Here is a 15,000-nt window from a genome sequence, read left to right on the forward strand (position 1 = left end):
GGCGTTATGGCAAAGTGCTTCCACTTGGAATCTCTCCAGAGGCTCAGCCGTTTGCTGAAATCCAATGAAAATTTCCATTGGGCTGAAGGAGCACATTGGTGGGGTGCTGTATCATTTTTACAATGGCTATAACTATGTAGAATAGGAAATATTACTAATAATCTAAGAAATTTTTAAGAGAAGGTTTCACTATAAAAATACAACAGGAATAAGGAGATTTTTGCATTAATTCCCACTTAGCCTTGCATTTCTCTTTTAAGGTAAGCCTTTTAAAGTACCGGGAAGAAGGAAGATTACCTCTATCAGTGGACTACCTGCCAACAAGATCATTCTTCTTTTTCTGAAACTATTAAATATTTTAATAGCTTATTAAATTAAAAGGTAATGGTCGACAGATGATTATTGTAATTTATTGGTTATACAACTTTAATAGTATAACTGGGATATTTATCATGGTCTAAAGATACTGTAAGTGTTCCCATTTTATAAATCACATTTTACTACTTGAAGTCCCATTTTCAGAGGGTGGCAGAACAAGCTCAAGACAAAGACAAGGGCTGATGCTGAAATCCCCCTGCGGGTCAGCAAGGGACAGCGGCTCCGGGGCCACTTGTGCCTTCGGGTGCCCGGTGAGCCACCGGGTCACCGGCAGCACCAGCACGAGGCGGCACCGCGCTCCCCGGCCCCAAGATTCTGGGCGAATTCCTGTTTGTTACTTTCCCGAGCTGCCTCTCACCACAAACGGAGGATTTTGAACGCTGCCTAAGCCGTTTCCATGTGTCGGGATGTGCGGGGCAGCTCTACACAACAGGCAGCGCTCGCTAGGCTTTGCAGGGGAAAGCATCTCGTAAGAGACTGTTTCGCTCTTGAGAATGAAATACATCCCGCTGGTGGCCCAGAGGCCTTCCTCACAGCTTTCTCACCTGCAGATGGCTGGAAAGCATTCCTGAAGACCCTTCTTCTTAACCAAAGACCCTTCCAGGCAATACATGATGATGTCCATCACCTTGGAAACAAAAAGTTAAAGTCATTTGAAATATGGGATTTTATGTTTCATAATACAAGTTCTAACTGGCAAAAATAGAGCATTTCCATGCCTGACTGCATCTTTGATATCTGACTTTCAAATATAATTGAGATGAAACAAACGAGAACTGTCTTGCACATAAGAGTTTACACCAGCAACGTTACCGGTAACCGGAACCATTCAGAGCACCCATGAACAGTTATAAACCAACAAACCAGCAGTAAACATCAGTGACGGAGCTCTATAAGCAGCTCTGGTTTGAAAAAGGCCTCTGGGCATCAGTATCAACGTTACAAATCTGTTACATCATTTGTACCACTCCTCAACAGCATCCATCAGCACCAACGAATGTGCCAGATCAACCATGCGCGGGATCCCCAGTGCCACAAGCACCCCTGACCTCCAGCAAGTCCTCTTGCTTGGGGTTTTGCCCCAACAATGCAATTTAATGCCATTTAAATGCAATTTTAGCATTTAGAGTTCAAAAATGAGCCGAGCAGTATAAAACAAATCTTCCTTGTGCACAGAAAGGTTTGTGGTCCACGCAAAAGGAAACTCCACAGGACAGCGAAGGCCCAGCAGGGCCGGCAGCACAGCCTCACCTCCACCAGCAGGTCCACCACGTCGGTCGGCATCTTCTCGATGAGGATCTCGATGACTCTGAGGATCTCCCCTTTCGCCCGGGCCAGGGTGGTGGTGTGGATGTTCTGCTGGGACTGCGTGTTGGCGGCCAGGGCCGTGTGTCTGTGCACCTGCGGACAGCGGTCACGGTCAGAAGGTCTGCACCGTGCAGGATGCTCTGCTTCATCTGGAGATCTGGGGACTGTCCCTCATCATCAGTGGAGCCACTAATGGTTACCCTTGGTGGAGTTTGCAAACTAGGCCTTACTTGCTCTACGTCATTCTGAGTCTCACAAAACTAAAGGCCAAGGAAAGGGAACGTCTGCGTCTTGATTACGTCTTTCCGCATGCTTGTACATCTTTTCTTAGGTATTAGATTCACAACAGGCTTTTCTTGGCTGGGCACTGAACATTGCCCACCCTATCGCTTTGGCTCAGCCCAAGGCTGGACCTGGGCTCAGGCTCAGCCAGACTGTGCCCAGCCCACACCAACCCCTGGGGCTCTGCCCCACTCCGTTTTAACTCATATTTAATGTGGTCCTGTCTGCATTGCCCAGAAAAAGCACGATCTTACACACCCTACTGGAAGTTTCTATAATCAGCGTACAATGATTAAGCCAGACACAAGTCATGGGACTGCTAAACACATCTCAAATTCTGGGTGATTCGGTCACCTGCAGGAACACAAGCGTTCCGCTTTCTGGTAGGGACGGGAGGGAGGGCGCGGGTCCCGGGGGTCACCCACCTCCTTGGCGATGGTGGTGATGAAGGCGGGCGGGCGGGCCGTGGCGATGAGCGACAGCGCGTGCCGCGCCGAGCGCGCCGAGTCGGCTGCCGGGCTCAGGGGCAGCCCCATTGTGATGCTAAACGGGCGCCGGACAAAGCGGCAGAGAGAAAAGGAGCATTAGAAATATGGAGTGAAAAGATTAGAAACAGCTTATAATGTCAGTTCAAGGTCAACGGGAGCACTCAAACAGTTAGAATATAATGGACTTCCAACAATGAGCGGTGATTAGGAGTCAGGGTGTTCTATCATCAAATACAAAATCGAATAATCAACCATGAAGATTGAAAACAGTATGCGCATCTGTCTAAAGCGTTAGAAAGGCCTTGTTAACAAATTATCTGTATGTGCTGAATACATATAACCCAACTGAGGACGAGGCAAACGCGGAACGTCTTCTCGAGCATTTACAGTCTCTTCTTTCAGAACGTTTTAAGCACAGGCTGCAAAATATCCCCTGCTCGTGGTAATTGTCCTGAACTGAGCTCAGCACCGGTTACTGGGGAGAAGAGCTGCCGGCAGAACTGCCACCACTGGACCCATGTGGTCCGATTCGCTTTCCTGCGTGACCCGGCGGCAGCGGCACCAGGTGACAGAGCCGTGCCCTGTGCCGCCCAAACACCGACATCAGCCACGCGCTCTTTAGAATCTCTAACACCGAGTTTTAACCACAGTTCTTTGGATAACGGCAAGGGACTAACTGGCATCTAAATTCTCCACACGCAACGCTTTCATTTGCTATGATACGATAAATGCAAGAAACGATAAGGTAGCGATGACTAGAGCAGCGAGGAAATAGAGGCTGCAAACCGGTTTGCCGGCTTTAAACCGTTTCCAGGTGTTCTCCAGGTGCGGTCGGTCCTGCTGCTGTGCCCAATCCTGCACCAAGCGGAGCTGCTCATAGCACCAGCGCGTGTGAACGCAAAGGGTTAATAACAGCGAAGCTTTTTGCTAAAAAGCCTCAGAGGCTCCTCAAGACTCTGTTACAGCAGAAGGCTCCAAGCAAGCCCCGTGGCAGACAAGGCTTGCAAAAGAAAAGCACAGTCGCGGAGAAGAGCAGAATCATCCCGCGCTTCTATCTCGGGCATCTCTATGTGCTTCTATTATAAATTGGTAACCCCGGTTTATCAGATTCATTTGCTCTGAGAACAGTCAGACACAACCTGCTCTGAAAAGAAATGAGCGAAAGGAGACATTGCCACATCTTCGGGGTTGTTTCAATCACAACACACATCATCTGCTCCAAGCCAACGAGACGCCGTCACCGTTTCCATCGTGTCTCGGCACAGAGCCCAGCTGAGCGCCAGACCCGCAGGACCCAGGGCGGCCAGGAAAAGGCCGGTTCATTGGTCCCAGCTCCAGAAACACTGGAGTTAATCTGCTCGTTCACCTCGCAACGTTAACATCCGAGAGCTGCTCTTCTTCTGGGCACCCTCCCTTCCGAGACGCACCCCAGCCTCCCCCAGGCCCCAGTCCCAACAGCTGGAGGATTCTGGGAACCGATACACTATTCAAAACATATCTTCAACTAAATATAGATTCTCTTAATAGATAACTTGGTTATATGTGTAGCACAATTTATCACAACCAGATGTCCCTATATAAAAGTAAAGTTTTCCACTAAACACAAAACTAAAGAGATTTAGCCTATTTCAGTACGCACATATATAAACATATGGATCAATCAGAATGCAATTTACTAATTTTGGTATATTATATCATAATCTATATCAAACTATAGCTTGTAATTCAATGAGCAAAACAACAGACAGCAACGAGCCCTATTGTCATCGTGCCAAGAAATGCAAGTCCAATAAATGCTGGAAAAGCCCTCTGAACCGAGGGGCTCCGCTGTGCTGGGGGGACCAGGGGAGCGGAGCGCGTATACATGCCTGAGCTTTGGGAAACACCTCAGCTATTTAGTTAATTCAGAAGGGAAAAAGAAAACCACGGCTGGTTTTTTGGTCAATAAATGTGATTTTTTGTTTGAAAAAGCAGCAGCTTGACATAAAGCTCTTTCCTACCGCACCCTCGGCAGGAGGGGAGCGGGGGGCAGGTGCTTCTGTGCGGGGTCCGCGGGCGGAGCGGGGAGCAGACACGCTGAACCCCACGCGCCGCAGCGGTGCCCAACGGGCCGCTTCCAATCTACATCTCGTTCTGGATTAATAAGCAGACACTTTCTCGCTCATTATGCCATTTATCAGGATGGAAACTGCGCTGGGCTCCTCGAGGCTGCGCGCTGATGCGGACGAGCCGCGCTAACCTGTGACAGCCGGGACGTCACCGTGGGACGCAGGGACCCGGCCCCCGCGAGCCCACGGCGGCACACGCGGGAGGAAAACACCGCGGCTGCTCCTGCGCACGGCAAAACTCACTCAAGTCCACGCAAACAACCACCTTCATCCGGTTCCTAAAAACGTGTGACATTCGGGCCTCAAATCAAAACTCATGGATGCTCAATAAAAACGCTGCTCGTGTCCTGCGAGGTTGCACACGTTAAAAAAAACCAAACAATAATAGTCAAGAATCCCATTATCTTACCACCAAATGCATCAAGAGACAGGATTTTACCTCTATTGCAAAGTCACCTTAATGACCTCGCTGAAGCATTTAGCCATTATTATTGGATTTAACCATAATAATCTGCTGGCATGACTGATAGCACATCGCATTATCAAGTGTAAAAATTCGCCTACATGTTTGTGTACATATAACTAAAAGTTGTACATTAATAGTAATTTCTAAGAAACTAAACAAATACACACTTAGAGTTCCACGCACCAAAAAAAAGGACTAAAAAAGTATTACATTTTTTCCGTGTATTTTACGTCAAAGTGTCAGACTTCCTTATGAAATCTGCTCCTTCCTCCAACCCCAATTACAAATCCCTAATTGAAAGAAGATTTTATTTCAAAGAGGTTAGAACGGAGGTACAAGGCAGCATACCACATAAATCTTGATTTAGGACACCTTACTAAGTTGTTCTCTGACCCCAGAGACAAGCTGTGCTCTATTGAGTTTATCACTTCTGAGCAATCCCAAGTCTACAGGTTACCTTGGTGCTATGAACAGCAACGCTGTTGATAAAACCAACACCTCTTCAAAGGGCACTTTCCAAAACTATTCACATCCTAAGAGCTTGTGCTTGTAAAACCAGGGGGGAAAAAGAATCCATGTATTCAGACACACTGGTGGAAATACCTTCGGAAAAGACTGTTTGACAACAGAGAAAGGGTACAAAATAGGGAATCATAGGGTGGTTTGGAAGGGGCCTTTGCAGGTCACCCCGTCCAACCGCTGCCGTGAGCGGGGACACCTTCACCCAGCGCAGGCTGCGGGACAGACTGATGCATTTTACATATAAAAACGTTTAACTTGCTTCTCAGAATAACTGGCAATACGACAGGAAGCCGAGTGCCACGTACCCCCGGCACAGAGGGGGTGCCGCGGTGCCGGGAGGTGCCAGTGCCGCGGTGTCACCGTCGTGGCCAGACCCTCTCCTTTCCTCGCTGGAAACGGCAAGTTGAAACGCCCCACTGGAAACCGGAGTCACTCCACATCCCACCCCGGGGCAGGATCCCACCCGCAGCCCAGGGCTGGTTTGCGGGTGAGCCCCCGACACCTACTTGGCCAGCTGCTTCTCGGCGTCGGCGCAGAGCTCCAGCAGCCCCATGAGCACGGCCGACACGTCCATGTAGGGCTCCCAGACGGTGAAGCCGCGGCCGATGAGGTCGATGGCGGTCCTGCGCACCGTGCTGTGCGCCGGCAGCTTGGCGCTGGGCGGCTGCAGCAGCAGGAACGTCAGCGCCTTGCCTGGAGGGAGAGAAGCCGCTCAGAGCCGCGCCGGCACCCTCTGCTCACGCAGCCCCCGCAACGGCAACCGCCGCGCTGCGCGCCACGGGCGCCCAACCAACGCACCGCGACCGTACTGGCTGCCCCGAGGCTGAAACGCAGAGTTGGCAATACCAAATAAATAGTATCAAATGCGGTTTTGGGAAAAATACGCAAAGTTTACATACCTAAATATTGTTGCCTGCAAATGGTGCAAAAGACAGAATAAATCAACACAGAAACAAAGTCCTCCCTTCGACAGACACTGAGAAAATCCTGAAAACCGGTAATGTTAGCAGAAACGTTCAGAAAAAAACAAATAATTTTGAAAGAATTTCTAATAAAATCAAGCTTAAAAGATTAAACTTGAGAAAACACTAGTTAAAAGAAACCACGGTGAGATTACAGGCATCTCAGCTCCTGCTGGATCTGCTCAGCTGAGACACGGTGAAAGCCAGGCACCGAACTCACCAAAACTCACCAAAACAATGGCTCCCTTCCAGCGCTGCACGCACTGAAGAAATGTCATTAATCTTTTCATTTAGGAGACTCTTTTTTTAGTAATTACATATCTACAAACGCAAAGGAGGGCTAAACCAAGCAACGCTCCCAGATAATTTATCATAATCTCTGCATAATTACTTGTTACCTCTTCATAACGCTCGTTCAGCTCGCTGTGGTGGCAAAGACAGCCTGTTAACAGGTTTTTCTCCAGCTTTCAGAACCAGGCTCTGAGCTGCTTGTTTTGTGTATCAAATAAAGCACCTGTGGTGTGACACGCTCAAAGCCAACAACAGACACTTCTCCAGTCCAGTCCAGTCACACCAGCCCCACACATCTAACAAAAGAACTGAAAGATCCTTCTGGAAGGGGATACCAGGCCATGAAGCTCTGATTTGTGTGAATTTCCCATCTCAAATATCAGTATTTTTTTGGAAATCGTGCCGACTGGAACATGAGGGCAGAGAAACCCGCCCCTTGTCCCAGGGATGTCCGGGCATCGCTCCCGCCGCAAACGCAGCTCAGGACACGATGGACGAGCCCACGTCCCTCTGCCGCCCGCTCCTCAGCCTCGACATCTTTGTTTAAGCTTTGACTTGGCTTAAATGAACGAATTAATATTGACAAAAACATCAACTAAGCTAATGAGTTGTTAGTTAAGGCAATAAACATGTCACATTAGAGTCAGCGCAGTAAAGAGGTAATTAGCCCGGAGTGGCTCTGCCGGGGGGGCACCGGGGTGACCGGGACAGCGTCGCCCACACGGTGCCACCGGAGCGGCGCGCTGGTGTCTGCTCAGCGCAGCACCCGAGCAGAACCAGCGCCTTGTCCGTCCTGCTGGAAATCCACGTAACGCCCTTGAAACCAAAAGATCCGCCCCAGTGAAAACGGAGTTGTGCTGATGCACACGCGCCTTCTGCTAACGCCAGCCATCAGGAAACCCAATGACAATATTATACAGAACAGCATAAAGCGGCCTTCTTTAAAAATTAGGCTGCGACTCACAAGATGGAGTCACTTCAAGCAGTAACTCGGCAGAAATGCAGCTCAGGAGATGAAACTCCTACATGACAAAGCTCTACATGCAGCAAACCTAGTGCTGTTAAACACCCTCCTGCTTTTCCAGGGGTTTGCTCAACACATCGAGGTTTGAGTCTTTGCTCCTTACGGCATCTTCATTAATGAAGACGTGACGTGAATCCTAAAGCTCATCAGTTATTTCCGATGCACGCAGCCCCTGGGTTTCCAGGATGCCTTTCCTTGCGGAGTGTCGGGAGCTGTGACCACGTAACACCAGTCAGCATTGTTATCCCCGATTTGCCCAGAGACTGAAAAAATTACAGAATTTGCTGAGGCAAATCAACAGCACAGGCACGAAGGAGACACTGATAAGTACGACTCGGGCCTCACAATGTGCCACAGGATCAAGTTCCAGCTAAATACAAACGATGGACTCGGGCACATGAGTTAGCTTCCTTTGCATCTCGTTCTGTTTTGTGCAGGAGGTGCAGAAGGACTGCTCTCACTTCCAGCCCGCCCTCTCGATTAAACCGAACTGTCACCCCTTCGGAGGGATATTTTCCTGGTTTTACGAATATCTGTGTGACGTGCCAAGAGAAATACAGAAATATACATGTGGAGAGTGGGTTAAAATCCATATCCCTTCGGCCCTCCCCGCTTTGAGCGCAGCGGATTTTTATCGCGTACCTTCTCTCCTCTTTCAGACAGGTATCAAAGCAGGGATATCCTTAGGCCTACGTTAAAAATAGTCGCATTATTGCAGAATTTGTTCTAAAGACTTCATGATGAAATGATTTCTTTTCAGTCACACTCAATGTCCCATTTCCTAGATGTGTTTACAGAATTCATTTTCATACTGGCCTTTAAAAACCTAAGTGTCAGAATGCTATTAACCGACCTTCCTTTTGCTCTGGTCTCTTGGAGCCATTTAAACATCGTCCTGGCGACAGAGCCAACGCCTGCAACTCCTCAGCCCGTTCCCGCATCGACACGAATAACGCGTGCGCTCACTTTCAAAAGTAGGGTCTCAGAGGGTATTAAGCAGCAAAGCAGTCATCAAGCACGACAGGAGTGAGATTGTATCATATTCAAAGTAAGAAACCTCAGAAATGTTGTTTAATCTTCAAGGGAACACTCCCTCCATGTTAACGATGCACGTCACTTCTGGAAATGTAACGAGAGGTTGAATAGGTCAGAACACTCAATTCTGGGTGCAGCGAATTCCCAGCGCTCCTGTTAAACACCATAGTACACACTGCTTTTCCAGTGGAGAATATCCGTGGGGGGCCAAACGCTGCCCCTGCATCGGGTACAGGTCTGGTAGACTTGGCATCCTTCAGCAGGAAGGAGACAAAGGAAAAAGCAGAAAATCTAAGAGCTGGCTTCCCAGCCTTCTCAGCCTAACCCCGGCCTAGTTAAACCCACCTACCAGTGCCATTTCTCTTCCTCTCCAAACCTGCAGTGGGGGAATCAAATGTGAAAGCAAGATCAATTCTGTTCCAAGACACTAAATGAGGTTTAGATCAGCCTTGTTTCAATTTATGGAGAGAGCCCAACTATGCTGCCTTCAATGCCTTCTTCCTCCAACTCTGAAATTACATTACAGAGCTATAGAAAGAGTACACTACCATTATTTTAATCCAAAATTTGTTTATAGTCTAGCATGAAGGAGAAAGCCAATATGACTCAGGTCATAACTGTGCATTAAACTTTGTATTTTCATTCCTGTTAATTGCATAATTCCATTAAACCACGCTATTTATTTTAATCTAAATTATGTAACGTTTTCTAAGGAAAGCTATTTCCATAGAAACGATCATTTCACAGGAAGTAGCTGTTTTTTCCATCCCAGTACTGACCACACTCTATGTCAACCTTAGACGTTATCTGCTGTTGCCCATAATTGTAACGAACGTCCTTAAGCAGCTGGGCCAACTCGTGACCTACACGACAGCAGAAGGTGCACAATATCCACAAAATAAGCCAAGTCACCACAATAACTTGAAGGAGTCAGGGGTCACAACTTCACCTGCTCTATAATTTTACCCTTGTTCTCCATAGCAATTTATTCCAAGCAGCTGTGACCCGTCACCTCAGACATGATGCTCAATACACACGTTTGGGTTGATTACGTGCTCTTATGTTATGATGTTTCACAAAGATGAATGCAAATGCTTATAAAACAAAGAAATGTGAAGTTAACAAGGGATGTATGTATCTAAACTGGCCCGTGCTAATTGCTGCCCATGGGCACACATGACCAGCAGCAGCCACCTAACTAACACACCTAAAGACACTTTGAAGGGGCTTCAAGGCAGCTGATGGAGTCAAATCCTGCGTTCACCAAGAATTTCAGGTCTACCCCATGTTAAATTCTATTTTCAGATGAAATGTATTTGGGATACTGTAATGCTGGAAACCCCAGTTTAACAGAAGGCATGAAATACCTGACTTTACACCCCACGTCATTCTGTGCTTGCGTACGTTTTGTGTGCCTGCGTATGTGTGAAAATGGACTGCAAAGCCGCAGTGCAACCCCTCTCACATACAGACGCAGCTCCAGCAGCAACAGGATCACGGGGTCCCGGGTTTAAGGGACCGCAAGGATCCTCCGGTCCAGCCTTTCTTGGCTCAAGAAAGGTGTCACGTCTTACAGACACGGCTCAGCGATGGGGAAAGTATCTGAACAGCAGCAACCTCACAATTACACAGACAGGTATATTTATTTCTGTGCGGGAATTTCAGTTGCTCGCCCTCCTGCCCAGCAGGCAGGAAGGTCAGCCGCTAGGAATTTGGGACATCATAATCAAAGAGTGACAAATGGCACCACGAGTCCGCATTCGGAACCCAAGCCCGGCTGCTCATTAACCCGCGGAACTGGAGCCGCTGCCACGGACTGCGCGACGTGAAACCCCAAAACGCGCTTTGCGAGGAGGTTACGCACGTGTAGCCTGAAAAACACTATCAGTAACTCAGTGCCACGAACATGCTGTCCTGTTTGACACTGACTGAGTTAAAGGGCAAAACACTTACCATTAATAACTATACTGATGGCAGATGCTTTGAAAAATATACTGCATTAACAACAGAATCAAGTATTTTCATATTCAGGACAGAACAGTCGTTCAGATTTATCAGCCCATTAACTTTATAAACACAGCATTAGCTGCAGTTTAAGTGTGATGTGGTGCATCTGTAATGAGAAATTCTTCGGGTGGCGTTTTATAATTAAATATCTCATGAACTATTTGTAAGGTCAACAGAGATTAATGCAGGATGGCAGGCGAGGTCACCGCTGGGATTTCCAGAGAATTCCACCCTCTCAAAAAGGGTCACAATTATTATTTTCTTAATTACAGTAAGAAACCACAGGCAATGTTTACAGCAAAAACTCTGCGTGTGTTAACAGTGTAAATGAAGGAATTCATTTTGACAACCGGTAACTTATTCGAGTGCTGCTGACTCCCACCACGGCTTCCACGCTATGGCCAGGCTGCACCTACCAACTGTTAAGCTGCCACTGGCACACAGAACAACTGCACCCATTTTACTGTGGTGTCTCAAGGTTTTAACATACCAACGTAAGTCTGAGCGTGCACTAAGAATGTTGCTTTGTCTTGCCTAAAGAACTGAATTTAGAATAGAATCATTTTGGTTGGAAGAGACCTAAACGCACCTGGCTCTGATTTTCCATCAGACACCCTGCACGCTTCCCTGCACCCTCATCGTCAGTACGGTTTTCTACAGCTCCGCATCCCGAAAGTTCTGTGTGCGAATACGTGACCCGGGCAGCGCTCGGCCCTGCGGGAACGACTCCACCGAGAGCAGGAGCCGCCCCGTGCCGCGCGTGCAGGGCAGCCCAGGGAAGACGCCTCCTACGCTGCCCGAGCACCGGGGCTACTCACACGTGTGCCTCGCCAGGGAGTAATTGGACCCGCCGCTGGTCAGACCGAAGCCCTCGGGAATCTGGCTGGAGCTCCGCGGCCGCGTGAGCAGTTTCGGCGGCTCGATCTCGGCCCCGAACTCGGCGCCGATCACGCCCAGCAGGACGATGGCCGTCGCCTGCTTCCGCCGCTCCTCGTACGACGTCGACATCTTCTTCATTTGGGGGAGGCCGGACAGACAACCTACCATGGAAAGGAAGAAACGTGAGGAAAACGCAAAAGCAGGGGTTCTCATTAATATTGCAAACAACCTTGTGTTTCCCAGTAAAACAAGAGAGGTTTCCATTTAACTTAAATCACGTCTTCAGGACCATTACTGCCCTTACCTGGATTTTTGGCTGGTGAAATGATTCCATTTTACTTTTCAAAACCTACGGCGCATGACAAAAGTCTAAACACCAGCTATTTCCAGGCCTGTCTCCAATGAAACCCACCCTCCAAAAACCATCAGGGTATCACAGGAAAAGAGAGCCACCAGGGAACTGCCTAATTTATATCTTAGATCCACAAAATCCTGGCACTGCACGCCTCCCTCTGCTCCCGAAGCTCACGCGGCTGGGCAGGAACGGCGCAGAACCCACCGGGAAGGGAACCAGACTCAGAACCTGTCTCTGAAAACCCTCCCGGTGCAGGGAACGCGCTGCGCAGGGACAGCGACGTGCGGCCGCAGGGAGGGGAACAACGGCCGGCTCAACAATGGCAGGGGAGGAAAGAAAGGAGAGGAGAAAATCAATAGTAACTGCCTGAAGAGAAAGAAAGATGAAAATGGGCTGTACCAGACAAAGCCAAACGTGTAACAGTTTTAATCGGTTAGCGACGGCTCAGCCCAGTCCCGCCATCTGCAGACACCGGCTCCTCGTTACCGTTCGCACATGGGCACCGGGGGTCCCGCACACCCCGTCTGGGGTGTCCCCACCCAGGGCCACCGCCAGCCCAGGTGCTCAGCCCCAGCCCGCCTGACAGCTCGGATCAAGATGAATTGGTGCCAACTCCTGATCCAAGATTGTTTTATAGCGTTTAATTTCGTTTCTTCCCCTGCTTGGATGAGCACAGCCCCGGTTATGGATTTCTACTCTAAAGCGGCGCAGCAGGCGCTGGCCGGGCCACCAGCAGCTGCCGGGCAGGGCTGGGGACGCCATGGACAGCGAGTGGTGACCTGCTGTGGGCTGAGGAACCCACCCGTGGGCTGACCGCAAACCCACCCGTGGGCTGCTTCCAGGTGGAAACCGGTGCTGCACCGGCCCACCTTTCGCTTGATTCCAGCAAGGTGACGTTGGCCCTTCGCTGGACCCCGAAAGACGGATTTTGGAGCATCCTCCAAATCACAGGCCTGGCTCAGCAGAACTTCCCTGTTTCAACGTGAACGGCAAAGGCTGAGCCAGCGGGCGGCCCTGAGCCCCGCGCTGACCCACGGCGGGACGGGAGCTCCATCGGTGCACAGCACGCGATGCTGCGTTCAGTCTGACAGCCCGGTAAGGATCCGGAGGGAAAACGGAGCCGATTCCCCGGCTCCAGCGCCCGGACGCGGAGGAGACAGCTCTTGAGGAGCCAAACAATCAGTTCCAACCTGAAGGCGGTAGGAAGCGTCCTTAGAGGGTCTCATGAGCGATGTGTGTGGCAGTGTCTACCCTGCTCGCTGCTGTAACATGGCATTTTCTGCCTCAAAAACCACCCAAATAAAACCAAAAAACTACAAAAACACCAAACCAACAACCAATGCCAAACCCCAACCCCCTCCCCAGTAACACCCCTTCCCAAAACCTCCACGTGACAGAGAAAAAAACCCTCCAAATATTTTTGCCCCCCACCCCTTTTATTAATTACTAGCAGAAACATACAGTTAATTGCAATGATTTCCTACAAAGAAACTGACAGCCAGTTGGGAGAGGCAGTCCTTCCCACACTTTCATTTGTCTCAGGAAAATGTGGTATTTTCTCAGCGCGACGTGCCTCCGTTTAATCATGCTAAAGGGTGACACACAGATCCATTTTCTTGACAGGACGGTTGATCACCCTATCACAGTGAGAAAATTAATAACCTCAAATAGCTCTATGTGGAAAACAGAAGCTGCCCTGCTGAAAGGACAAAAAACCTCCTGCATCTCAGCTGTAAAAATAACACAGTTCCCGCCGCACGCACCCAAGAGAAACCCGCGGCGGCCACCTTAGATAGGCCAAAATATCTCCATCTGTGAGAACTACACGTGCACAACCGCTGAGAGGAGCCGCCCTCACACATACAGCAGGAAGCGTATTTAGGAAGCTTCTTTCTGAAGTTCAGATTGTTTAAAAGGCTGTGAGGTATCGATCACTTCATTTAAAAAACAGAGTGCAGCCACGAGGTCAGGCTGAACCTAACAGTTGGAAGCACTTTACTAAATAACTCTAAAGATCGCGTTAATTGGCTTTGCACAGTTCTTGGGTAAAATTAATTTTATCCTAGCTTACAATAAAAGGATTAAAAGACAAATTAAGTTGTGCAGGTTTAAGTGGATTTGAGCGAGGGCCGAGCGGGTGCCGGGCGGGCTGGGTCTGCTCGGCGCTGGCGCTGCCCACGCAGCAGCGTCCGGGGACACGGACTCCTGCTCTTCAGCCCCCTTCCGCTCTCTCTCAGGTCGGACAGAACACACAGTTCAATCCAGAGAGTCCTCAGTCCTTCCAGGCGACGCCAGGGAGGACACGAACACCCCAAACGGGCTGAGACAACTTACTGGCAACAACCGCTCGCACTGGGAGCTGTCAGCGTTCCTCTGCGCTAGAGGGACACGGTGAAAGAACGCACAGGAGCTACGGGAGAGAGCTTTGCTTCATCTTGGCTGTCAACAACTGACAATACTTCATGTCAAGTGTACTATTTTCTTACACTAAATACATTCACATAAAGCTGCTTTGTGGTGACCTGAAGAGGAAACAGCAGAAACCTTTCAGAAAACTGTACGCTAAACATGCCTAGGAGAAATACCTTCCCCTTTCATAGCTCAGGGTTCTTAAACCAGTCAAAGCCACGCTGCGCGTTCACCTACAATTCTAGTTTTTAAGCTACCTACAGAAGAATAATTAGAGTCATTTCAGCGCCTCCTGAAAGCTCACAAGGAATCTGAACCGAAAAATACGATGAGGAAATGACAACAACAGAAGGCGATCAGGAGAAAAACGCAGAGGGGCTGCTGGTTGCAGGGCAGCGCGGCCATTGCTGCAGAGGCAGCTCCCTCCTCCGGCGCCGCCGAGAAGGGCCGGGGACGCGCCGCGTGCCGACGGCTCACCGACGAGCT

General features: G+C 49.3%; 1 protein-coding gene across 4 annotated transcripts in view; it reads right to left on the reverse strand.

Annotated features, from left to right (window-relative positions):
* The window catches only part of LOC135577377 (WD repeat-containing protein 7-like), a 61,625-nt gene that overhangs the window by 10,207 nt on the left and 36,418 nt on the right, over positions 1-15,000 (reverse strand). For all 4 annotated transcript variants that reach the window (XM_065046737.1, XM_065046734.1, XM_065046736.1 and 1 more), the window contains 5 exons: positions 11,690-11,911; positions 6,059-6,245; positions 2,394-2,511; positions 1,630-1,779; positions 924-1,006 (listed from right to left, as the gene is read on the reverse strand). In XM_065046737.1, coding sequence (XP_064902809.1) covers positions 924-1,006; positions 1,630-1,779; positions 2,394-2,511; positions 6,059-6,245; positions 11,690-11,911 — 760 coding nt within the window. The remainder of the gene's footprint in view (positions 1-923; positions 1,007-1,629; positions 1,780-2,393; positions 2,512-6,058; positions 6,246-11,689; positions 11,912-15,000) is intronic.

This window comes from Columba livia, chromosome Z, assembly GCF_036013475.1.
Source record: "Columba livia isolate bColLiv1 breed racing homer chromosome Z, bColLiv1.pat.W.v2, whole genome shotgun sequence".
Taxonomy (NCBI): Eukaryota; Metazoa; Chordata; class Aves; order Columbiformes; family Columbidae; genus Columba; species Columba livia.